We start from the raw sequence: 27390 nt of genomic DNA on the forward strand, positions 1-27390 counted from the left end.
CCTAAGAATTTTTACACATATTTATAAAAATTTTAAGAATATGATCCTCGTCACTTCTGAAAAGCATACATTTTTTAAGGTCTAAAAGCCAGTAAATGTAGAAGTCGAAGGGGAAGAGAAAAGCATTGAAAACAGATCATTTGAATTTTCTTCTTCCCAAATATCTAAAACATTGCATATATCACTGTTTTCGGTGTAGCTTGTAAAACCCAAAAATTCTGATTTCTCTTCACTAGTCTGAAACAAGTCCAGTAAAGATTGTACTGATGAACTACAAATTCTGTTTTCTTCTTGTGTAATAAGAAATTCAGTTCTTTTCTTATCTAATTCAGTATTTGGTTCCAGATTTTCTTTTTTATTTCGTCCTAATAATATTTTCACTTTTCGATGGATTTTACCAAAAGGTAAACTATCTATATTCTTGATGTCACATTCATTGGGTTCCTCAGGACTATGAGATGGAGTCTTTGCCTGAATTGTCAGGTGCTCTTGTGAACTGTTTTTTGTTATCAGACCAGAATTATGACCAAATATTGAATGAAGGTCCTTTCCCTTCAGATCCTTTGCTGGAAAAAGTATAGTATCTGACCTTTGCTTTAGTTGTGATGCACTATTATCCATGTTGAAATTAGAAACATGCATAGATGTCTGCAGACTGTAAGGACAGGCATCTACTCTTAGTTCTTCTAAGTCATTTTCACTTACAATTAATTTATGTTCAGAAATTTCAAGATTGCATTCCTGTTTATTTTTATATGGAGGTAGGTATGTATAATTCTGTTTTATGTCACTTTCAACTGGATTTAACATGGAACATTTATTCGCTGTTTTCTCATTTGGTCCTCTCAGTTCATTTGAAGGGGAGGGGATGGAATCTGAAATGAACATAAGCTTTTGTCCAGGACCCTGGGTCTCTTTACATAGGAAATTCTGCTCCGTCACCTGTACATTTTCCCTGAAGTCCTTCTGAGAAATACATTGCAATTCTAGTTTTCCTTTTGGTTCAGTCTTTTTCAGGACATTTGCAGAAATGGGAGAAGGTGATCCAACACTGTATTTTATTCTTTATAGGAAAAAAAATTAAAACAATTGCTATCAAAACAAATTCCTGAGTAGTTAGATTATTAAATTAGTAAAAACATCTTTTAAACTCTTTAAGAAACCTATTTAACTTAGAAAATATTACCAAAATACGGGAATCTTAACATTTTGTCAAATTTACTTTAGATGTTTTTGAAGTAATAAAATTTTACAGATATAGCTGAAAACTCCAGTGTATCTCTCTTCTCATCCACATTCTTTTCTTCCCTCTCAAAGATAACCAATATCCTGAATTTGGTGTTTAAAACTAGTTTAATCATGTAAAGCAAAGCAAGATGATAGTAAAGGGATTGGGGCCTTGCACTAATTTTGTTTTCATTATCCTGAAAAATTTCATTAATTTTTGTGCTTTGATTTACATTAATGCACACCTTACTCCTCATTTTACTTAGCGTGTGGAGAATGAGTACTTATTTATTGGGAAACCTACAGCAGAAACACACACTTATTTTTATTTATATTCAAGGATAAAATATTTAATATCAAAGTAAGCTAGAAACTTAGTATCTTTATACTTTTAAAGGTGACAAAATAGTAATCCCTAAGTTTCACACTCATATTTGACCTAAATTCTTCATAGAGCACCTTGATATCCTTGGGATGCCAGTTTGTATTGTAACAATCTCAAATTATATACAAATAGAAGAAAATTAACAGCTCACCAATTACATTTTATGTTATACATGTCACAGACTCTAAGTCTGAGAAATATATAATTTTGCCTGTCCCTTTAACCAGAATGGTTCCTCTCATATTTATTTTCTTTATACCTTTACTTATGATTGCCTTTGAATAAATGGGTGATAAAAGATGTAGTCCGACATGGCTCTCTTAAGTCCAGAGTTGCTTAGGAGACTTGCCCACAGAGGTAAAAATAGTACAGATAAAAATAAGATAAAGAATAACCAGCTTATAAATATAATTACTAGTTGAGAATTTTGCTTCAGACTGGGATTTTAGCGAGTTATAAATTCTTATAGTAGTCCACATAGCTTTAATAGTTGGAAATACGTCTCCTCTTCAAATGCCATATTATTAAATCAGCCATGAAACCATTCTGAACGTTACAGAAATATGGGATTTAAGAAATGTTCTACCTAGGTAGGAGTCAAAAAACTTTCTCGTTAATTTTCAGAAGGTATATCCTGGTATCACATCTGCCTTATGCCTTAAGATTAGTATAAAAATAAAGACTGAATAACCTACTGAGTTACCACCAACTCTAGGGTATATCCACATGAAAACATTTTTTTTCATTTTAGATTTTTGAGAATAATCTAATCAGGACAATTTTGGCCAATGTGCAGTTATTATACAGCATTGTATTCACACTCAAAAGTCCTGTAGTGAATATTTTCAGCTAAAAAGGTTTAGGCAGAAATATTTAGTGAAAGTATAAAGACGATTTAATAAAGGTAAGTGGAGGAAAGTTTCTTAAAACACCTTAACTAAAAGTTCTGTAAACCTTTTTAGTCTAATGAGTAGATGATATGGTTCTAGACCAGAAGTTGACAAACTATATACCCTGTGGGAAAAATCTAGTCTTTAAGTCTATTTTTCTAAATAAAGTTTATTAGAACACAGCCACACCCACTGTACAATGGCAAAGCTGAGTAGTTGCAACAGAGAGTTTAATGGCTCACAAAACCTAAAATGTTAACTAACTGGCTCTTTAGAGAAAAAGTTCTATAGTGTCAAGAAAGGAGGAGACTAAAAGTAATCTAAGGTAAGTACTTCTGATAGTGAGAAAGGAGGAAAGAAGTTATTAGTTCTTAACCATATTTACATACTAAAAATATATATTCCTTCTAAGAACAGGCAAACTTTGGATTTATTTTTAGTCTAATATTCTAGTAGAATTTAAAATTAGGCTGAAAAATTACCTCTTTTTTTTAGGTGTGTCTCTTTCATATTCCATAAAGTCAAAAACTAACTTAGATATAACGTCATCAACAACTTGATACTGGTTACTCTGTGCAAAGTTTCTGTGTTGCTCACTTAGAAGGTGCTAAAACAAAATAAAAAAGCTTATGTCATAAAAAATTATATTTCAAAAACAGATGCCATTTTGCTCAGGTTAACTAACATCTTCATGTCCCCCAAATTAGGTCTACAATAGCTACTCCAAAGAAAATACCTCTTTTTTTTTTTTTTTTTTTGCAATAGGTTCTTGCTCTGCTACCCAGGCTGCAGTGCAGTGGCTTGATCATAGCTCACTGCAGCCTCAAGTGCCTGGGGTCAGGGGATCCTCCTGCCTCAGCCTCCTGAGTAGCTAGGACTGTAGTTGTGCTCTACCATGCCTGGCTTGTTTTAAAATTTTTTGTGGAGACAGGGTCTCACCATCTTGCTCATGCTGGTCTCGAATGAGAATACCCTTTATTAGACTTCAAAGGATGTTAAGAAGTAAAATAAAAATAACTTCTGAGAAACCAGTAAAACTACTGTGGTTTTTATAGTCTTTCATTTTTCAGTGAGAAATGTCAAGTACTAATGTGTGTTTATAATGGAACTAAAAAGAATAAGCTATATCATAAATATATATATTCATGTTCTAGAAAGGAAGAAAATCCCCAACTATTGTATAGTTCCTCTCTACCTCTATTAAGTTCTTTTACTGATCCTTTAGGTCTTGATTAATAGTCATTTTCTCTGTTGGGCCATCTATGACCATCATACTAGGTTAAGTAACCTCATTTTTTATCACTATTGCCCTTTATCCTTCACTTTTTTGACACTCATCGCACTTGCAAATACACATTTTATATCTATCTTCTGTGCCAGACTATAGATATATAAAAGTAGGGAATGTCTGCCTTGTTTTTTGCCTTACCTCCAGTACTCAAAGATTCAAAAAACAAAAGAATATTTTCTTTATTCTCAGTAACTAAGAAAAATGTAAACGAAAACCTAAAAATATGATCTTAAATTTCCATCCCAACATCTACCTTTACTAATTTTCCTTCTCTGTGGCAATCAGTGGCCAATGTTTTCGTTTTTTAGTCCCAATATTTTCTGAGCATCAAATTAGGATCACAAACTAGTATTTTTTTTTTTTTGAGACAGTGTCTCACTCTGTTGCCCAGGCTGGAGTATGTGCCGTGGCATCAGCCTAGCTCACAGCAATCTCAAACTCCTGGCCAGGCTGGAGTATGTGCCGTGGCATCAGCCTAGCTCACAGCAATCTCAAACTCCTGGGCTTAAGCAATCCTTCTGCCTCAGCCTCCCGAGTAGCTGGGACTACAGGCATGTGCCACCATGCCTGGCTAATTTTTTCTATATATATTTTTAGTTGGCCAGATAATTTCTTTCTATTTGTAGTAGAGACAAGGTCTCGCTCTTGCTCAGGCTGGTCTCGAACTCCTGACCTCGAGGGATCTACCCGCCTTGGCCTCCCGGAGTGCTAGTATTACAGGCGTGAGCCACCGCGCCTGGCCAGATCACAAACATCCATTCTAGATCATTTTATTGGTACAATGAAAAGTAAAATTCCAGGACGAATCTGAAATTTTAGTTTTCAAAATGATTTTTGGGAAAGAGAAATATTTCTGAGATAACTTTAGCTTCCAATTAAAAGCAATTTTAAACTAACCGTATTTTCTCCTTTATTAACGGAAATGAAACAACACACAAAACACCAATTTTAAGTTCTAAAACAAACTTCAATTTAGAGTCTGAAAATGGACTTTTTTTTTTTTTTTGGAGACATGGTCCTGCTCTGTTGCCCAGGCATGAGGGAAGTGGTGTCATCATAGCTCACTATAACCTCAAACTCCTGGGCTCAAGTGATCGTCCTAACTCAGCCTCTTGAGCTAATTTTTCTATTTTTTGTAGAGATGGGGGTCTCACTATGTTGTGCAGGCTGGTCTTGAACTCCTGGCCTCAAGTGATCCACTCATCTCAGCCTCCCAAAGTATTGAGATTACAGATGTGAGCCACCGTATCCAACCTGATTATTCTTTTATCCTGTGACCTATCTCCACCTGCACCACCACTCCCCAGAATGTAACCTTCACAAGGGTAGGAAATTGGTCTCTTGTGCAATTCTATTCACCCACTGTAGTGATTAGTACCTAGTAGGTGCTCAATAAATATTTGTTGAATGAATAAAAATGATTTTTAAATATTCATTTCCCCCTTTGAGTTTTTAAAATTTAAGATATTTCTATCAAAAAGAAAAATACACCACTTATAATTATTAGGTTGTAAACCACTATCAGAAGAATAAGCTAAAATTTAAATGGCAAATATTAGAGTTTTAGAAACATCAATCCCTTAAACATAAAATCACATTTACAGTTTCGAGATCTTCATATTTCTGCAAGCAACATTCACAATATCCCTTTTTTTTCTTCTCTTTCAACTGGAGTTGGACTGGGGTTGCACCACATTTATCACCATCTGTTTGGATTCTGATAGAAATACATAGTAAAAGAATTAATTGCTGAACTTAAGGAATAATTTTTAAAATTTATTGTCCTGACCTAGGATATACAGAATCTGCCATAATTTGCACCAAGATTTGTATCAGCAAATATTTTTCATCACATTTCATTTTAAGAAATTAAGCAAAGAATATAATGAATACTCTGGAGAACATTTTAGATCACCCAAGAGAAACAACACATTTTCATTGTTTGCAAATATTTTATGCCCCTGACTCCCAAATCTGTCTAAATATGACACTTAAAACATTCAGACTTCATATTTAGCACAGAGGGATTAAAAATATACAGGGAGAAGTAACCAGAATAATTAGAAACACAAACCATCATCACAGCATAAAACGAACTATTACAAATGTTTGTTTAAAAAGAAAAATTACTTGAGATGATACTCTAAATAACATTACTTCTAAAAATAAAGATTCAAACCAACCTTAGTTTAACCTGAGTTTGGTTTTGGATGCTAGATGGCTTATCTACATCAAATGGGCTGCAAGGCTTCTCAATAGAATAATTTATAAAAGGCATATTGGTCAGCTGAAGATAAAATGGCCTATAAAGTCTAAAAGAATAAAAAAACAAAAACATGAGATTCTCTATGATGAAAGAAAACAAGGTTTAAAGTTTTATGTTTCAAAATCATATAATTCAGCTGGAATCTGAAATAAGCAATACAAATCAGTTAGGCTTCCCTTCAAAAAACCAATTTCTAGGCCTAAATTTTAACATTTAAGAACAGTATCTAAATTGTAGCAAAATATAACATGAAAAACTTGCTATCTTAACCATTTAAGTGTACAATTCAGTTGCATTAAGTATTCACAATGCTTTGGAACCATCACCACCAGCATCTATCTTCCAGAACTCTCTTAATCTTATAAAAACTGAAACTCTGTGCCCATCAAATGGTAACTCCCCATACCTCCTTTCCCTCCAGCCCCTTGCAACCACTATTCTACTTCCTGTTCTTATGAATTTGACTATTCTAGGTGCTTCCTGTAAGTGGAATCATGCAGCATTTTTCCTCTCATTTCACTTAGCATGATGTCATCAAGGTTCATCCATGTTATAGCACATGTCAGAATTTCATTCTTTTTTCAGGTTGACAAATATTCCATTGAGAGACAGTGTATGTGTGCATGTATACATATCCCCCATATTTGGTTTATCCATTCATCTGCTGATGGACTTGGATTGTTTCCACCTTTTGGGTATTATAGTTTTTTTTTCTTGATAGTAGTCATCCTAATGAAAGTGAAGCGCTACCTCATTGTGGTTTTAGATTTGTAATTCCCTAATGATTAGTGATGTTGAACGTCTTTTCATATGCATTTGGCTGTTTGTGCATCATCTTTGGAGAAATGTCTATTCAGTGATTTGCCCATTTTTTTAATTGGGTTGTTTAATCCCTTTTTACTGTATTGCATCCCTTGAAGCACAGAAATTTAATAAGCCATTAAATATGAAATGTCTAATTTCGAATCAAAAGTGTAGTTTATTGTATCTCAAACAAGCAGCAGTACCATTAATCAAAGTATATACCTAAGCTATCAAGTTTTGCCATCTTAATGGTAGCTTGCTCATGCCAGCAGTGAAGAAGCCTAGAGAGGGAGTGGTGATGAAATCGTTAAAGAAAGGCCTTTTCCACAGCTTGTTGAGAACTGAATATTTTTCCTTGCAAGAAGTGGTCAGTTGGTGTAAAGTCTTAATACAGTGGATGACAGAGAGTTTCCAAGTCCAGCCGCTGTAGTCTGAGCAGCACTGTGTGTATGACATGGGGATAAGCGTCTTGCAAGGATTGGCTTGTCTCTATTAACCAATCTTGCCTGCTTAATTACAAGCATCCTCATCATTCCGTCCAATTGGTTGCAGTAGACATCCACGGTAATTGACTGACCAGGTTTCATGAAGCTGTAGTGGATAATACCAGCACTGGACCACCAAACAGACACCATTTAGCTTTTTTCGATGAAATATTGGGTTTTGGACTGTGTTTCAGCACTTCATCTTTATCCAACCACTTGTGCCGAACTCTTGCAATTGTCAAAAAGAATCCGTTTTTCATTGCCTGTAACCATACGTTGTAGAAATGGTTCACCTTTATGTTGTGACAGCAAAGAAAGGCAAGCTTCCAGACAATTTCTCCTCTGAGGCTTAATTCATGCAGAACCCATCTATCCAGCTTCTTTACCTTGCCAATTTGTTTCAAATGGTCCAATATTCTTGGAACAGTAATATCAAACCTTGCTGCTAATTCACACGGAGGTTCAGATGGATTCGCTTCCACTACAGCTTTCAGCTCATCATTATCCACCTTGGTCTCAGGTAATCCACGTGGCTCATTTTCAAGATTAAAATCAGAACAAAACTTGTCAAACCATCGACATACTGTGCACTCATTAGTCACATTCTTCCCAAATACTTCATTGATATTTTGAGCTATCAGCACTGCACTGGTTCCATGACAGAACTCATTCGAAAATAACATGAATTTTTGACTTATCCATAGTTTCACAAAAAGTGCTCTAAAAAAAAATCTGACAGATAATCACAAGCCAAAACACATGTTTGAAAGACTGAGGATGTAACTTCACAATGAACATAAAACAAGAAGTGTCAAAGTGGTATGTCAGAGACACCAACTGTCAAACTTAGTACTTAAGGAAATGAGACATTTCATACTTAATAACCTAATATAATTTTGATATAGTCCAATTTAGTTTTTTTATCTTTTGTTGTCTGTGCTTTTGGTACCATATACAAGAGACAAGTGCCAAATCCAATGTCATGAAGCTTTCCCCCTAAGTTCTCTTCCAGGAGTTTTATGTCTCTGATCCATTTTGAGTTAATTTTTGTATATGACGTACAGTAAGAGTCCAACATCATTCTTTTGCATGTGAGTATCTAGTTTTGCAAATACCATTTGTTGAAAAGACTGTCCTTTCCCCCATGATCTCTATGCCCTTGTTAAAAATCACTTGACCGTATATACATATAATGGTTTATTTCCGGGCTCTCTAGCTTATTCCATTGGTCTATATGTCTGTCTTTATGCCAATACCAAATTGTTCTGATTCCTGTAGATTTGTAGTTAGTTTTGAAATAACTGTGAGACTCCAATTTTGTTGTTCTTTTTAAAGATTATTTTGGGTATTCAGGGTCCTTTGAGATTCCATATGATTTCTGGATGGATTTTTCTATTTCTGCAAAAAAATTGGGATTTTGATAAGTGTTGCAATCAATCTGTTGATTGCTCGGGATAGTATTGACATCTTAACTATATTAAGTCTTCCAATCCATGAACATGCTATATCTTTTATTGGTTTCTTCGTCAGGCCTCATTTTGAATTGCAATTTTTCTTCACAGTAACACATTTCATAAAAAACTTTCAACACACTTTTATCATCTCAGGGGGAGCACCCAAGAGAATTAACCACACATGTCTAAAGGAGTAATTGGAAAATAAAGTAATCTAATTCTCCCACGCCAAACTAATTTATTTATATCTGTGGCCTTCATTTAGATTATCCTACAAAACTGCAGAGTGAATTTTCGAAATCTACCATGTAAAATGTTACATTCAGATTTTGTATTTCTAAATAGAATCTAATTTCTTTTTCACAAAGGTAGGAGCAATCTTTAAGTAGTAGTTCTAAATTCTTTGGTACTCCATTTAGCCAGAGAATGACTATTTGAAATACTAAAAAAAGGTCTGACTATTCTCAACCAGATATTTTAATGAGATATCTTCAACATACTGAAAGTAAACTCAGTCCTTGAGCACAAATGAATTAATGCTACATTCTATAACTGGTGTTACATTTATATTAGTATAATATAAATCTAACATAAAGGAATCTAACAGTATTAATGGAGCTAGCTTAATTTGTTAGAAGATTTTCTCCTTTAATACTGTACTTAAATTAGCAATATTGGACTTAGATACTTACTGGCTTGTATCTTCCACCTTTACAAAAGGCTTTTTGAGTCTTCCTGCTTGAGAACATAGAAAACATGATATCAGATACTTGCAAATCCAGGAATTTTTTTTTTTTTTAAATAAAACTACTCTGGGAAAATCCCCCCAAAACCAAAAAACAACTGTGTATCCATTTCAAAGCCTTAAGTCTCAGGTGAGGTATTCTCCATTATCACCCCATTACCAAAAATAATAGAAGTTCTGTCTATATTCTGAGATTTTTAAAATGAATGGAGCCCTCAAATGAATAGGATTCAGGAGGATCATAAATTGGAACAGGAAAAAGTTGCACTTTTATTTTCACTAATCTCTAATTGAAATGTAACATTTCCTCCGATTATAAGTGTAAGCAACAAATCACAGTAGTATTAGCAGTACCTGTTACTTTGCTACCAACGGAAACAACAGATATTTTCATATCATTATTAGTTATTACAGATATCTGAAAGCATCATTTATGCTTATCAATTCAAAATGACAGTTGCAACTAGAATCACTACTACAACTTGTTTTTCATGTGTAATAAGAAACAAGTATATCACTATTTTATAATTAAAAACTACTCTGATAACTGAACTTCAATGTAATTCTTTTCTTAGCAATCTAATGACTTTTCTTTTTTTGAAACAAAGTCTCACTCTGTTGCCCAGGTTAGAATGCCGTGGCGTCAGCCTAGCTCACAGCAACCTCAAACTCCTGGGCTCAAGCAATCCTACTGCCTCAGCCTCCCAAGTAGCTGGGACTACAGGCATGTGCCACCATGCCTGGCTAATTTTTTTCTATATATATTTTTAGTTGTCCATATAATTTCTTTCTATTTTTTTAATAGAGACAGGGTCTCGCTTTTGCTGAGGCTGGTCTCAAACTCCTGAGCTAAAACAGTCCACCCGCCTCGGGCTCCCAGAGTGCTAGGATTACAGGTGTAAGCCACTGCGCCTGGCCACTAATGACTTTTAAACAAATGTTTTTAAAAACATTGTATACCTACTTGATGAGTGCAATGCGCACTGCCTGGGCAATGGACACGCTTGAAGTTCTGACTGGGGGGGATGGGGTGGGGGGAGGGGATGGGTGCACATCTACATGATGAGTGTGATGTGCACTGTCTAGGGAATGGACACACTTGAAGCTCAGACTCGGGGGGATGGGGAGGCATGGGCAATATATATAACCTGAACTTTTGTACCCCCATAATGAGCTGGAAAAAAATAAAAAAACCAAAACATTATTCTGAAGATGAGAGTCCATAGGCTTCACCAGACTGTCTAGAGGTCCATGTTCTAAAAAGACCAAGAAACCCCTGAATAAATCATGTAAAGTGCTGTTTACATGATTTTAGAGGATTTTTATAAGATTTGTTCTTTTTTCCAAAAGCAAACCACAGTTAAAGGTATCAAAATACTTACTTCTTGTTTTTTGTGTGCCAATACCAACTTTTTTCCCCTAAAAAATAAATACAGTGAAAAATCTGGGGTTGAAAGTACAGTCAAAACAGCAACTGCAATTGTTCAATATCCTCTCCATTAAAAAAATCATATAGAAAACATACTTTATCAAAGAAGGGTAATTGTTCTGTTAAAAAAAAAAAAAAAACAACCCTGCCTTTTAAAATAAACTCAACTAAGGAAATTAAACAATGATCATTCAAGAATTAAAAATCTTAACCTTAGTGTAGAATTAAATAGTACAATCTGAGTTCTATAATATACCCAACAAAATACCTTGCATTCTAGGTATAACTGTTTTTGCCTTCATAGGAAATCAACTAACAATAAAAACGTACAGTTGATGAAATAATCTAAAAAGAGTCATATAAGTTATTTTTATACCTTATTCAACAAAACTTTTGTATTAAACTGAATATATAAATTAGTCAAAAATTTATTAGTTTGTCAGTTCAGGCCAAGAGGAAATACACCCAATATGGGCAATCAATCCCATTGATTACAACTAAAAACTCAACATTCAATTAATAGCTCCCTGAAGAATGAAAAGTAAAATAAGCAGACAGACTGTGGAAGGGAGTCATAACTTGGACCTCCAGTCATGGAGTTGGCAAGCAGTGGCAGAGCCAGCAGCTAAAAATTCTATACAAACTTCATCTTTTTGGCTAGAACTAAGAAAGAGGTTTTAGTGGTCCAAAGAATACCAAAAGAATCCCTATATTATTTATTTCTCTTCTTGCCACAGGGTGGTGCTCTGAGGGTAGGCCCGTTAGGAAGCTGCAATAGTAAAGGTAGCATGAGCAGCTAAAACTGAGAAACCCTCACTCTCTGACTAGAAGAACTGGGAAAATGGCCATTGTGGACTGGAGATGGAGGAGGAAATCCAAGAAAGGAACAAGGTGGAGAAGGGGATTCCTAATTCCCTGTATAAATCCACACAAGTGCAAGGCTTAACTCATGCTAAGGACAGACCCAAAGCAACATAACAAGGGCTTTGAAAATGGAACTAAGCTATAAACCACTGCCTGAATCTTAGACTAACCTGTATGTGGTGTACATGCAGGACAAACCCAAAGCTGCATATAAGTCTTTGAAAACTTGAAACTGAGATTAGAACCACCATCCACAAAAATTGAGACAGAACAGTCTGAACAAAACTGAGATGACTGCCTGCTAAAACAATAACATCTGAAACAAAATCAACATTCTCCAGACTATTATAATAGATCTGGAGCCTATACAAATACAACATTTACAATTTCCACTATACAGTCAAAACTTATTTGACATGTAAAAAACCAGGAAAATATGATCAATCCTTGAGGGAAAAAGATAATCAGATGCCAACCCCAAGATGTTCCTGATGTCAGAATTACCAGAAAAAGACTTTAAAAGTAAAGGTAAACATACTTAAAATGAATGGAAAGATACAAGTTCTCAGGAGAAAAACTATAAGTAAGAATCAAACAAATTATAAAACTAAAAATTACATTATCTGAGATAGAAAATTCACTGGAAGGGCTTAATAATAGAACACAGATGACAGTGAAGTGTCTGTGAACTTGAAGACAAAAATTCCCAATTGAAAGAGAAAAACAAAAAAGACTGGGGAGGGGAGCAGGGAAGAAACAGAGCCCCCAGTACCTGTGGGATAACAGTAAGATATATAACTTCAGTGTTACTGGAATTGGAGACAGATAAGAAAGATTGGTGAAGAAGAAGAAGAAAAAATTAATAGCTGAAAACTTTCCAAATGCAAATTTATAGATTCAAGAAGCTTAGTGAACCACAAACAGAATAATTTCAAAGTAAACCATGCCTAGGCATGTCACAATCAAACTTTTGGAAATCAAAGATTAAAAAAAAATCTTAAAAGCAGTTACAGAAAAATGATACAGCATATATATAAGTGAAGAATTCAAAAGACTGGAGATTTCTCATCAGAATCCATGGAAGCCAGAAGATAATTGCAGAACAGGAGTAAAGTACTGAAATAAAGAACTCTCCATTCATAATTCCTTCTCCAGTGAAAATATCCTCACATGAAGGATATCTAAGACAATTCATTGCCAGCAGAACTGCTCTAAAAAAAAGTGCTAAAGGAAGTTCTTCAGACTAAAGGAAAATAGTATCAGAGGGAAACTTGTAATTTCAGGAATGAAGGAAGAGAAGAAGAAAGAGTAAGTAAGACTATTTTTCTCCTCTTAAGCTCTTTAAAATGTGTGACTTTTCAAGCAAAAGTTTAATATTGTCAGGTGGCATTTTCTTTATAAGCATATGTAATAAATGCTATAATATAAAGGTTGGTGAGGAAGAGTAAAAGTGCTTGAATAGCTTTAAGGTTTCCACATTTGATTTGAAGAAGATCAAACATTAATTCTAAACATATTGTAAAAGGTTACACATATATATTGTAATTCTTACAGCAGTCACTAACACAAAACAACCATCTCCCACCCCCCAAAATGAAGAGAGAAAGTAGAAAAGCTGATAGATAAAACCTTCAAACAATCTGGAAAAAGGCAGGAAAGGGGAAACAGATTAATAAAATACAAAGGCTATTATCCACAGAAAACTAATAGTAAATTATTAGGCCTAAATCCAATCATATCATTTGTACTTACATTAAGTACAAATCACTTACAGCAATTAAAAGACAGATTATGAAATTTGATAAAAATATGATCTATAAGAAATCCATTTTAAATATAAAGATATAGATATGTTAAATGTAAAAGGATGCAAAAAGATATATCATGTAAATATTAATCAAAAGAAAGCTAGAGTACCGATCTTACCACAGAGCTGACTTCAGAACAAAAAATGTTAACAGGTACTGAGAGGGCATTATACAAAGATAAAAAGGGTCAGTTCACAAGGAAGATGTAAGAATATTAAATATGTACACACCAAACAGGTTTCAAAATACATGAATCAAAACACTGTACCAGAACTAAAAGGAAAAATAGACAAATCTACAATTATACTTGTTAACTTCAATACTCCTCTCTTTCAGTAGTAGACAGAACAAGATATAAAATCATTATGGTTATAAAAGATCTGAGCAACACTATCACCCAAATTGACTTAACTGACATCTAAAGAACACTTCACCCAATAGCAACAGAATGTGCATTCTTTTCAATTGCACATGGAACATTCACCAGGCATCAAGTATTTATTAATACTGAAAGAATAATGGGGATTACACGATCTGAGCCCTTGTGAAATTTATCATCTAGTAAATACTGGATCCAAGGCACTGAAATCTGTTAACTACCTTTCAAATCTTCCCCTCCCCTTGTTCCTGCCTTAAGCCCGGCCTTTGTTTGACATTTCTCAGAATTACTAACATAATACCCCAGAATGCTTTTCTTTTAAAAACTGTGGACTGTGACCTATTAGCAGGCTGTAAAGTTAATCAAAGAGTTACCAGTATTTTTAAGAAAATAATACAGAAATATTGGCACGCATCACATTAAGAGTATTGTTTAATGAAACTTGTTTTAGATATATATATACTTATACATGAAGACAGACATGATGTGTGTATTTACATAGAGTCTATAAATGCCCTTGTGAATTTAAATTTTTTATACATGTACTCCTATACACAATCCAGTCTGCAAAGTGCGTGGAGTTTATTTACATGCTATTTAGCATGGCCCAGTATAGGCATATCCACTCATCATTTTGTGAAAATTTGGAAATAGCCACTTGAAATTTTTACCTATAAATAAGACAAACAAATATTAAGTTTTATTTAAATATGAAATAATTTGTTGCCTTCTGCAAATCAGTCATATCTTATGTAAATGCAAATTTATTAAAAATGTAAAATTCACAGGAAACTTACGCATCCTTACATATGGTATACACATACTTGGTGGTCATGATGTAAAATGTACCTATTGAAAATTGTGGTCGAGAGTTCAAAAGTCATTTTCCAGTTGTCATTCTTGCCAGCAAATAATTCATTCTTTACTTGCAACCAGAAGACCTTTACAAAATGACTATCCAATCAGGTTACTCTTCTATTTATAATCTTTCAATAATTTCCCAAACCCTTCAATATAAAATCTAACTTCTTTATACAGTGTGCAAGGTCCTTTATAATCTGAATTTGCTGATTTTTCCAGCTTCATCTTTTGTCATTCACCCACTCAAACATCAAGTTTTATTATACTAAGTTTCTAAAGCCATCCTACTATGGCTTCATACCTTTATATACATATTCTCCTATAAATTTACTTTCTTTTTGGATCCCAGTCATTGAAGTGTTGAATAATGGAAAAATAGACCACAAAAGAATGGCCTGAGAAATATGAAGAGAATCAAGAGAAAGCTAAGAGATGAGAAATTCCAGAAGAGAGTAGAAAAGTTTAAGGAAGGAATGAACAATAGCTAAGAGAGAATCAATGTGACTAGTTTTAAGAAGTGTCAAATTGATTTGGCAAACTGGTCAGAAGTTTCATATCTTGTAGGTTGAAAGGTGAATGGGAAGTATAACAGTTGAGATTTGAGAAGTTTGGATGGGAGAGATTATAAAGATTGTAGTTAGGTAGGGATGTGGGATCAAGGGAGGTTTTACTGTATTTTATAGGATGGAAAACGCTTGAATCTGTGTATAGAGACTTCAATGAAAAAACCAGGAAAAGGAAAGAGGCTAAAGATACGGGAATATTAGGTCTAATAGACTGCAATGTCCAATGTGGTTATTTAACAAATATTTCAAAGTCAGGCCAGCTAGCCACACTAGCTTTTGTTACACCACCATCTAGAGTACTTGAAAAGTAAGTACAGTCCTTATTTATGTTCCAAAAACAAATACATTACTTGTATTAGGAACTTCTTATGCAATACACTGATTTTAGTGTTTTTTTTACAGAATAAAAAAAAATGTGTTAAAAAAATAGCAGTAACCAAAAAGGGGGGGGGTAGGAAAAAACAAACAAAAAAACCTATCTCCCATTACCCTACCAACAACTTTTACCTCAGGAGTACAATCCTAAAGTTAAGTGATACACAACAATTTACTGGAATATCAGAAACATGCATATAACGCACAGGCTTATCCCTAGGATATTCTGGCAATATATTTTCTACTTGGCGGGAAAAATTTACAGATACATAAATAAAACAAAGCTGATCGCTTTTTAAAACTAGCTTAAAAATTAAAGAAAACATACCACATCTTTTACAGAAGTACTTGATTTCTTCAGTAAATACAACTCTTTTTTCTTTTGTTCAATGTAGTATCGAATGTCTTATTTAAAAGAAAAAAAGGTTTAAGATTAGCAATTTTACCGTTGTAGTTAAACAGTGACATTTTCTTATAATTGTAGTAAATTGGTATGAAGGAATTACCATTATAGGTATCCCTTGTGCTATCATTTAAAATTTGTCCCCTCCCAAACTCATGTTCAAATTTAATGCCCTATGTAACATCATTAAGAAGTGGGGCCTTCGAGAGGTGATTTATAAATTGATGGGTTAATGGATTAATGGGTTATCATGAGTGGAACTGATGGCTCTGTAAGAAGAGGAAGAGAGATGTGAACTAGCCTGCTCAGCCCTCTCGCCAAATGATACCCTGCACAGCCTCAGAACTCTGCCAAACCCCCACAGCAAGAAAGCCCTCACCAGATGTAGCCTCTCCACCTTGGATTTCTCAGCCACCTTAATTGTAAGAAATAAACTCCTTTCCTTTATAGATTACCCAGTTTCACATATTGTTATAAAAACAGAAAACGAACTAAGGTACTTTTGCTATAAAAATTTTCACTATGGGCCGGGCGCGGTGGCTCACGCCTGTAATCCTAGCACTCTGGGAGGCCGAGGTGGGCGGATTGTTTGAGCTCAGGAGTTCGAGACCAGCCTGAGCAAGAGGGAGACCCCATCTCTACTAAAAATAGAAAGAAATTATATGGACAGCTAAAAATATATATAGAAAAAATTAGCCGGGCATGGTGGTGCATGCCTGTAGTCCCAGCTACTCGGGAGGCTGAGACAGGAGGATCGCTTGAGCTCAGGAGTTTGAGGTTGCTGTGAGCTAGGCTAACGCCACGGCACTCACTCTAGCCTGGGCAACAGAGTGAGACTCTGTCTCAAAAAAAAAAAAAAATTTTCACTATGCAAAATCAGGAACCAAAGGATAGACATACGTGCTTACAATATTGTCAAAAAACAATTATAAAATCCTTACCATCAATATGAAGAATTTTTACTCCCCATGATAAGGCATTTGATAATATACTGTTTGAAGGAATAAAATCCTGTAAAACACAAAAAAGTTTTATAGTTTTTCTAGGAAATTACTATTTAAGGTGAGCTAAATTTTAATAAAAACTCAATTATTTAAAGCTTAATGTCACTGAGGTAGTTATAAAAGACTCTCATAGAATTACAAAAGCAGAAAAGACATTAAGATTTTCTTCTGGAACTTTTAACATCAATTCCACTTAATATATACCCATGTTCTGACAATTTAATGCATACTGTAAGGCAAGTTTCCAGTAATATTTCAAAAAGCCACAAGATGGGGATGTTTCTCCATGAAAAGTAGATTCTGTTCTTTGTAAAATGAAACAGGCTGAAATCTACGCTTTTCCTAAAAATGAGGATAGGAAGATTTCAAGAATATCTATAATTTCCAGTTGAGTTTTTAATAACAAAATGCACAGCATGAATTTTTAAAGCTCCCACTTACATGGTCCTTGATAGCTTTTTCAACTAATAATTTTCCTCTGCTTAAACACACCTACAGAAAGACCAAAAAAAAAAACAAACAGAAAAAGTTACAACAGACCTTCATTGAAGAAAAGGTTAAAAAGATAAACTTGCTGAAGAAATAGATATATTTTATTTGTACATGTCTTAATGGCTACCAACACAATATTTGGTCAAAAGTGATTTCTTTTGGGTCTTACCTCCTATTAAAAAGTTTTTTTTTTTTTTTGTGGAGCAACTAGATTGAACTTAATGAGACCCAAGAGGTCAGTTTTGTAGTTAAGTGCTATTCAACATGAAAAATAGAATACCTAGGTTCCACTGAAATTCTCCATCTATAATTAGTTACTTTACATTTTAATTTCCTATCAAATTGAAGATTTAAGAAAAATAATCAACTTTATATATTGTTTTTACATGTTATTTCACTGTTTAAATAAAATACTAGGAAAAGTAGTTGAAATACTATGAGCAAAAATTACTTTGGAACTAATTACTAATATATTGTCTACTTGCTCCAAAAATGCATTAACTAAAAGAATAGAATGCATAAGCCTTCCTTGGTCTCTTTCTTGACTTTTCTTCTTCTATGAATTAGGTCTCTTTTTTTCAAGTGATATCTCCTTTGTGACTCATTTTTTCTACTTGTTTTCCCCTCATTTTCCCTGCTTTTCAAAAAGATAAGTTGAGGAAGACATTTTAAAATAATTTAACTACATTTCAATGTGAAAAATGAGATAAATTAAACATTTTATCTCTCAATCTATTTCCCTCCCCACACCCAATTAAATCAATGTAATTTGTCCTTTCCTGTATCTTCTAACTTATTGGCAATGGAGTGGTAAGGATGTGATGTCAGTTATTATATATAGAACAGAGATTGGCAACCTTTTTATGCAAAGGGCCAGATAGTACACATTTTACCTTTTATAGGCTATATGGCCTCTATCATGGCTATTCAATTCTGCCCAAAGCATGAAAACAATCGCAAATAATACCTAAACAAATACGTATGGCTGTGTTCCAATAAAACTTTATGGACAATGAAATCTGAATTTCATATAATTTCTAATTGTCACAAAATATTCTTCTTCTTTTCCCCAACCATTTAAAAATGTAAAAATCATGCTTAGCTTACAGGCTGTACTACAAAAACAGGCAGCAGGTTAGATTTGGCCTGTGAGACACAGTTTGCTTATATCCTGCTCTGAAATAAAAAAAGGTTTATGGCTGGGTGCAGTGGCTGACACCTGTAATTCTAGCACACTGGGAGGCCAAGATGGGAGGATTGCTTGAGGCCAGGAGTTCGAGGTTGTAGTGAGATATGATGAAGTCACTGCACTCTAGCCTAAGCAACAAAGTGAGACTCTCTCTCAAAAAATATATAAAAAATTATATATAAAAATATATATAAATTAATATTTTTAAAAAAACTTTCTATTTCTCCTTTAAACAATGATCTGCTATTAACTTTTTAGTTGTAAATTACTCTAAAAAATAAAAGCCATCCTTAAAAGCAAAGAGTATACTTTAGGAATCAAGGTATGATGACTACACAAGTACCATTAAAAAAAAAAAAAATCACCTTTCTAAAAGATAGTAACCTGATTAATGACTGGAAAGCCACATAAAATGTGGCTTTATAAATGTTCTACCTAAGTGAACTCCACTGCCAGGCTGTTATGAAAATCATGAGACCCTCAGGTTAAAGCCTTTCTGAGAGTCTCAAAGCACATTTAAGACTTACTGTGTCTGGTGACTTAAATGAACTTCCATCATGGCTGGGATGAGGTGAAGTGGTTTCTGCAGTAAATGCAGATTCTGGACTTGGTACAGGAGAGATTCGACCCAAGGTTTGTGCAAATTTAGCTTCCTTTTTATTTGAAATAAGATAACTGATATCTTTGCTGAGAAATTCTTCAACTCGCTAGAGAAAAACAAAGTATTTTTAAGTAAGTCATAAAAACCACAAACTATTTCCTACACTAGGCACAGTATAAAATTCCAATCTGATACAACTTAACACCCTTAAAAATTGGTGGTTCTTATATTTTTCTGAACCTAGATTTCTGACGAAGTGTAATGGAAGTTCCAATAATAACACAACAGCAGCATGTGCGCTACATACTATTCTTAAGTACTTTACATATCCTCATTTTCTCTATTTAACAATCCCATGGTTACTAATATTATCCACATTTCCTGGAGGCGATAACTGGAGATAACTTCTCCAGTTATCTCTTCCAGCTTGAGGTTGCACCAGTAGAAAATAACAGAATTTGAATACAGCATTCTGACTCAACCTGTGATCTAAAGCAGCAGTGTCCAACAGAACTTACCACAATGGTGGAAATGCTTTTTGTCCATACTACCCAATGTGAGAGCAACATACCCACGTGGCTACTGAGCACTTGAAATAAAGCTAGTGTGACCAACCCATCGAATCGTTTTTGTTTTAGAGATAAAGTCTCACTATGTTGCCCACACTGGCCTTGAAACTCCTGGGCTCAAGGGATCCTCCTGCCTCACCCTCCCCCAAGTAGCTGAGACTACTCATGCCACTGATTTTAAAGTTTTCTTTCATTTTAATGAATTTAAATTTAAATAGCCACACATGTCACTACTGGCTACCATACTGGACATTACAGTTCTAAATCATTAAGTTATAACATTTTCTGAGGTTTAAACTTACAGGATAGAGGAAGGTTTACTCTTAAGAACATAAGATTGTTGGAAGAGAATTTCCTTACTAAAATGTTTGAAAACCACTGCTTAAATGCCTGAATTTATTTATTAGATTATTGAATAAAATGTCCGATTTCGAATCAAAGGTGTAGTTTATTATATCTCAAACAAGAAACAGTACAATTAATCTCAGTATGTGCCTAAACTATCCACACAATTTTGCCATCATAATGGTAGCTTGTCTATGCCAGTAGTGAAGAAGCCTAGAGAGCAAGTGGCGATGAAATTGTGAAAGGCCTTTTCCACAGCTTGTTGAGAATTGAATATTTTTCCTTGCAAGGGTTCCAAAGCCTGAAAGAACTGATAGTCAGTTGGTGCAAGGTCTGGTGAATACAGAGAATGACAAAGAGTTTCCAAGTCTCTGTACTACTGAGTGTTGTTTGTATGACGTGTGGTTGAGCATTGTCTTGCAAGAGGATTGGCTTGTCTCTACTGACAAATCTCCGCTGCTTAATCACAAGCATACTCATCATTTCGTCCAATTGGTTGCAGTAAACATCCACTGTAATAGAATGACCAGGTTTCATGAAGCTGTAGTGGCTAATACCAGCACTGGACCACCAAACAGACACCATTAGCTTTTTTGGATGAATATTGGGTTTTGGACTGTGTTTCGGCACTTCATATTCATGCAACCATTGTGCAGAACGCCTGCAATTGTCACAAAGAATCCATTTTTCATCACACATAACAATAGGTTGTAGAAATGATTTGCCTTTATGTCATGACAGCAAAGAAAGGCAAGCTTTGAGACAATTTCTCCACCGAGGCTTGTTTAATTCATGCGGAACTCATCTATCCAGCTTCTTTATCTTGCCAATTTGTTTCAAATGGCCCAGTATTGTTGGAACAGTAGTGTCAAACCTGGCTGCCAATTCATATGTAGGTTCAGATGGATTCCCTTCCACTACAGCTTTCAGCTCATCATTATCTACCTTGGTCTCAGGTCACCAACATGGCTCATTTTCAAGATTAAAATCAGAACAAAACTTGTCAAACCATCAACATACTGTGCACTCATTAGTCACATCCTTCCCAAACACTTCATTGATATTCTGAGCCGTCAACGCTGCATTGGTTCCACTTTGGAACTCATAATCAAAATAACACAAAATTTTTGACTTAGCCAGGGTTTCACAAAAATTGCTCTTAAAAAAATTTGAAAGGTAATCACAAGCAAAAACGTGTGTGGAAAGACTGAGGATGTAACTTCACAATCATAAAACAAGAAGTGTCAAAGGAAAATGTCGGAGATATCCTGTCAAACACAGTACTTAAGGAAATTGGACATTTCATATTAATAAACTAATATAAACAACTATACCAAAGTCAATGTTATTAAAGATCACCCACATTCAGGGGCAGGTAAATTAAAATAAGTAGAAGTAAATACGAAGTACAATACTAATGATATTACACTATTTGTGTAAATGAAATACTTCTAAAACTATTTGAAACAGCTATATTTAATTTCTAAAGAATCTCACACTATTAAGGAGGATAATCAAAAATGAAGTCAACTGTGCAACAGTTAGGTTAATTTCATTTAAGAATGAAGCAGAATTTACTGCTGAGACCAGCGGCTTCCTTGGTTAAGTGCAAGTCACTTCCTTTTTTTCTATCAACATTAATTTTCATTGACCAGTGAATAAAATATCCACATTTATTTATTCCAGCGAGTACACACTCATATGCCTACAAGGCTCAGGCAGGAATATAAATGAACAATTTACACATCAAATACTGTCTTCATTTTCATAAACATGAGGCCCTAGCAATGCCAGAAGTTCTAATTTTTCAAGAAAAGCCCAATGTCCTACAGGTTTTACTGTGACAAGATATACATAAGATTTGTCATTTTAACTCCCCCCCTTTGAGACAAAGTCTCGTTCTGTCACCTGGGCTAGAGTGCAGTGGCATCATCATAGCTCACTGCAACCTTAAACTACTACACTCAAGCAATCCTCCTCCCTCAGCCTCCTGAGTAGCTGGGACTACAAGCTGGAAGCCACCATGTCCAGCTAATTTTTTTCTATTTTTAGTAGAGACAGAGGTCTTACTCACACTTGCTCAGGCTGGTCTCAAACTCCTGAGCTGAAGAGATCCTCCCACCTCGGCCTTCTAGAGTGCTAGTATCACAGACATGAGCCACCACACCCGGCCCATTTTAACTATTTTTAAGTACACAATTTAGTGGCAGTAAGGACACTACAATATTACACAACAATCACTACTGGCCATTTCTGGATTTTTTTCACCATCCCAAACTGAAATTCTGTACCCATTAAACAATAACTCCACATTCCCCAATCTCCCCACCCCTGGTAACTTTTCTTCTTCTGTGTCTATGAATTTAGCCATTCTAGGTACCTTATATAAGTGGAATCCTGTAATTTGTGTTTTCCCGACTGACTTTTTTCACTTAGCGCAATGTTGTATAAGGTTAACTCATGTTGTAGCATATATCAGAATTTTATTCCTTTTTAAAGCTGAGTAATATTGCATTGTATGTAATTATAACATTTTGTTTATCCATTTAGCTATTGGACATTTGGGCTGTTTCTGCCTTTTGGCTATCGTGAATAATGCTATGAACAAAGATATACAAATACCTCTTCAAGACTCTGCTTTCAATTCTTATAGATACATCCTCCTCAGAATTGGAATTGCTGGATCATATGGTAATTCAATTTTTAATTTTTTCAGAAACTACCCATACTATTTTGCATAGTGGCTGCATCATTTTATACTCCTACTCACAGTGCACAAGGGTTCCACTTCTCCGTATCCTTGTTAACATTTGTTATTTTCTAGATCTTTGACAGTAGCCATCCTAAGGGGTTTGAAGTGGTAACTCATTATGGTTTTGATTGACATTTCTCTAATGATTAGTGATGCTGAGCATCTCTTCATGTGCTTATTGGCCATTACTGTATCTTCTTTGAATAAATGTCTTTTCAGGTGTTTTGCCAATTTTTTTAAATGGGTTGTTTGTCTTTTGTTGTTGGGTAGTAGAAACTCTTTATATAGGTATTCCGGATATTAATGCTTTATCAGATATATAAACTGCAAATATTTCTTACTATTCCGTGGGTTGTCTTTTCACTCTCTTGATAATGTCCTTTGAAGCACAAAAGTTTTTAATTTTGATGAAGTGCAATTTACATATTTTTTCATTTACTGTCTTTAATTTTGGAATCATACCCAAGAAATCATTGCCAAATACCATGTCATGCATAGTTTTCCCTATATTTTCTGTAGGAACTTTAGCTCTTATATTTATATAATTTTTTTTTTTTTTTTTTGAAGGGAGTCTAACTTTTTTGTCCTGGGTAGAGTGCAATGGTGTGATCATAGCTCACTGAAAGCTCAAACTCCGGGGCTCAAGTGATTTTCCTGCCTCAGCCTCCCAAGTAGCTCAAACTACAGATGCACTCCATCTCACCTGGCTAATTTTTTCTATTTTTGGTAGAGACAGGTCTCGCTCTTGTTTAGGCTGGTCTCAAACTCCTGACCTCAAGTGATCCTCTTGCCTCAGCTTCCCAGAGTGTTAGGATTAGAGGCATGAGCCCCTGTGCCTGGCCTATATAATTTATTTTTAAGATTACTTTTTGTAGAGACAGTGTCTCACTACGTTGCCCAGGCTGATCTTGAACTCCTGGGTTCAAATGATTTTCCCTGGCATCCCAAAGCGCTAGAATTATAGGCATGAGCCACTGTAGCTGGCCTATCTCGTACATTTAAATCTTAGGTCCATTTTGAATTAATTTTTGCATACAATGTAAGGCAAGAGTCCAACTTCATTCCTTTGCATGTACATATTCAGTTTTCTTAGCACTAGCTGTTGAAAAGATTGTCCCTTTCCCATTGAATGGTCTTAGCATCCTTGTTGAAAATTAATTAACCATTTATGCAGGCTGGGTGTGGGTGCCTCATGCCCGCAATCACAACACTTTGGGAGGATAGAGACCCTGTCTCTACAAAAAATTTAAAAACTAAGTGGGCATGGTGTTATGCACCTACAGTCCTAACTAGTTGAGAGGCTAGGCAGAATTGCTTGAACCCAACAGTTTGAGGTTATAGTGAGCTATGACTGAGCCACTGCACTCCAGCCTTGGTGACAGAGCAAGATCCTATCTCTTAAAAATAAATAAATAAAACATATATGCAAAGGTTTATTTCCGGGCTCTTTGTTCCATTCTATCCATCTATATGTCTGTTCTTATGCTAGTACCACACATTTTCTTTGGTTTTCCATTTCTTACAGTGTTAAAACTCCTTAGTAATGAATAGGATGCCCTTTACAATCTGGCCCTAATATACCTTTGTTGCTTGCCATTTTCCCCATCTAAAGCCCAAGCTCAACTCACATGCAACACTAGCGGTCACACAAACAAACCACATTGACTGTATTTTAAATATGTTCTTTCCTCTATTTATAGTATGTCCATTTTGTCTGGTATATTCCTGCTAGGCCTTCAAGATCTAGCTCAAACTTTATCTCTGTTATGATTGCTAGTGGCAGAGTCAATCATTCCCCTGTGTTCTAATAGTAATTTCTACATATTTCTGTTAAAGCACTGACAATCCTCTACTATAAATTAGTTGTCTGATGTTCCCACTAGACTGAGACTACCTAGAGGACTAGACTAATATTGTTTTTTATATCTCCAGCCTCTAAAATAGTGCTGGTATACAGAAGACACTGGTGGAATAATTTTTGAATCAATTTCCATACACACATATCTTAATCATTCTTCAAAGCTGAGTTCAAATTGTGCATGTACAATGTCCTCGACAATTCCTGAGCTGTCAGTAATACTTCACTCCTCTTGACATTCATTGTTGTATTAAAATCAATTGTAGATATCTCATCTTTATCTAGATTAGAACTTGAGGGTAGGGTGGACATAGGATTCATTTTTGAATCTACCAAAACAAATAAGAGTGCACTGTACTCTGTGGAGACTCGGTATCTTCTATCACTCAAGAGCAATTTTAACTTTGTGGTTTGCATGGGTTTTCCATGTTCTGTAATAACATTCTTAACTATTATACTAGTACAGACTAATTTATGTAGCTCCCCAATATTCATACTCAAGGAGTTCTTGCTCTCTGGAGGACATTCCAACATAACAGTGAGCAGGCAATAAGCAGTTCCACTAGGACAAGGGAGACTCATTTCTTGTATTTCGGGAACTTTATACTAAACTACTAATCAGAGAAACCTGAAAGTGCTGTCAGGCTACAAAAGATTAAAACAAATAGTTTTTAATTAATGATAAACAGCTGGTAAGAATTTTAAGCCAGGCACTAATATATGGCTTTGTTTTCCAAAATGAAAAATTTAAATGATTATATGGTAGAAAGTACTGGTTACAAAATTTTCCTTTTTTGTCAGTGTACGTATGGTTTTCACTTACCCCTCCCAGATCCTTAATGTCCTTTTGCAGTTTTTCAGATATGGTGACAGAAGGTAAGTCAAGGTAAAATACTTTCCCCCATAGGGGCTTATATTTGGATTTTTCTGGCTGGTTGTCAGTTTTCAGAGATTTCAAAGATGGTCTATTTTTTTCATTTTTGACTTGGATTCCACCTGTTATTACAAATGTTTAGAATTAAATCATGTTTTTATTCAGACATTTTTACTATTTTAAAAACATTATATAATCATATCACAGAAAAAAATCCTCATAATCCCACCAATCTAAGTCATTAACATTTAAATGTAGTACTACTTAGGATAAACGCCAAATGCCCTATATACCTTCACAGATCCTATATTGTAAAATAGTCGAATCAGCAGGAAATATTAGTGTTTCCTCATGTCTAATGTATTAAGCCATGGAACTACAGAAAAGCCTTCTGAAATATTTTCTTCCTTAGGATATAAACTCCATAAGGGAGTCTGCCATTCTGCTGAACACTCAAAACTGGTGCTTAAAATCTTCAACACTTAGCAACATAAGAAACCTGTTACCCAGAATGACCTACCTAGTACTTAAGGGTCCCTGACTGCTCAAGCTTTAGTTTCATACAACGTTTGTGTACATATTAAAAACTAAATGATGTATTTCATACACAGTTTGTCTATATATTAACTTAATGGTCCATTAAGAACTAAATCACCATTCATTTCATTATTTTCATTGAAAACAGATCTGAGATCCAAGCAACTGTTTTAAAAATTCACTTTAAGAACACAATCTGTTCTTAAATTGGTAGTTAAGAACACCAACACCTATATGAAAAACTTATATGCTAGAATGTTTTACCACATCAAGTAATTGAAAGTGGACTTTTTTTTGTTTCCCTGTTTGCCTATAATGCTGAAACTAGCAATGGTGTGTTTGAAATAGAAATACTTTCCCTCAACTTCATGAGTGAAAGAAAATAAACTTTAAAACCACCCACAATCACCCAATCTAATCATGAAGCGAAAAGCCACGAGCACGTCTGACTTTAAACTGAAGATCGAATCCACAGCTTCAAAGGGCCTGAGCGCAGTCGCAGCAGCTGTGGGAGCCCGGGAAGAGAGCAGAGTCGGAGCTCTGGCGAGTTCCCGGATCCGCACATTGTTTGCTAGTTTTGCACCAAAGGCAGGATCGGCAATTTGGGACCGCGGCTGGAACCGGCACAGCGATAGGAACCGAGCCAGGATCCCTTCCTTCTCTGAAGCAAAAGCCTGAATGGAACATTCCTTCAGACCACAGAGGAGGACGATTAGAAAAGAAAAGCAGTGGACCAGGCGGGAGAACTCAAGAATCAATGGTGGAACCATGAGGGGAGGAAACGATTAAAGGGACTGGAAGCGGAGGAGGGGCTTCTTACCCTGGAAATGTCCTTTGCTGTGGATCCTCATGGCTCCGGGGTTCATGGCAGCCGCCCGGCACCTACATGCTGGGTCCGCAGAGGGTGTCGCGCCGGGCGGCCGCGAAAACACGGCTT

General features: G+C 35.2%; 1 protein-coding gene across 1 annotated transcript; it reads right to left on the reverse strand.

Moving 5' to 3' along the window:
* Positions 1-81: 81 nt before the first annotated feature.
* DBF4 (DBF4-CDC7 kinase regulatory subunit) lies at positions 82-27362 on the reverse strand. Its single transcript, XM_069462119.1, has 12 exons — positions 27274-27362; positions 25866-26038; positions 19445-19624; positions 17678-17728; positions 17174-17243; positions 16158-16234; positions 10930-10966; positions 9495-9540; positions 5977-6105; positions 5396-5510; positions 2985-3109; positions 82-1063 (listed from the first exon to the last, which is right to left on the reverse strand). The coding sequence occupies exons 1-12, from the start codon at positions 27317-27319 to the stop codon at positions 82-84; spliced, it is 2031 nt and encodes a 676-aa protein (XP_069318220.1). The 5' UTR covers positions 27320-27362.
* Between the last annotated feature and the right edge of the window lie 28 nt (positions 27363-27390).

The sequence above is a fragment of the Eulemur rufifrons genome, chromosome 29, assembly GCF_041146395.1.
Source record: "Eulemur rufifrons isolate Redbay chromosome 29, OSU_ERuf_1, whole genome shotgun sequence".
In the NCBI taxonomy this organism is placed as follows: domain Eukaryota; kingdom Metazoa; phylum Chordata; class Mammalia; order Primates; family Lemuridae; genus Eulemur; species Eulemur rufifrons.

Excerpts from the sequence above, each read along its gene's own strand:
- DBF4 (XM_069462119.1), bottom strand. The coding sequence starts at position 27,319 with ATGAACCCCGGAGCCATGAGGATCCACAGCAAAGGACATTTCCAGG. Across the intron at positions 17,729-19,444 it reads CATTTAAGTCACCAGACACA|GTGTGTTTAAGCAGAGGAAA; the intron begins GTAAGTCTTAAA and ends GTCTTTCTGTAG. Across the intron at positions 6,106-9,494 it reads AAGGTGGAAGATACAAGCCA|ACTTTATAGGCCATTTTATC; the intron begins GTAAGTATCTAA and ends TTATTCTTTTAG.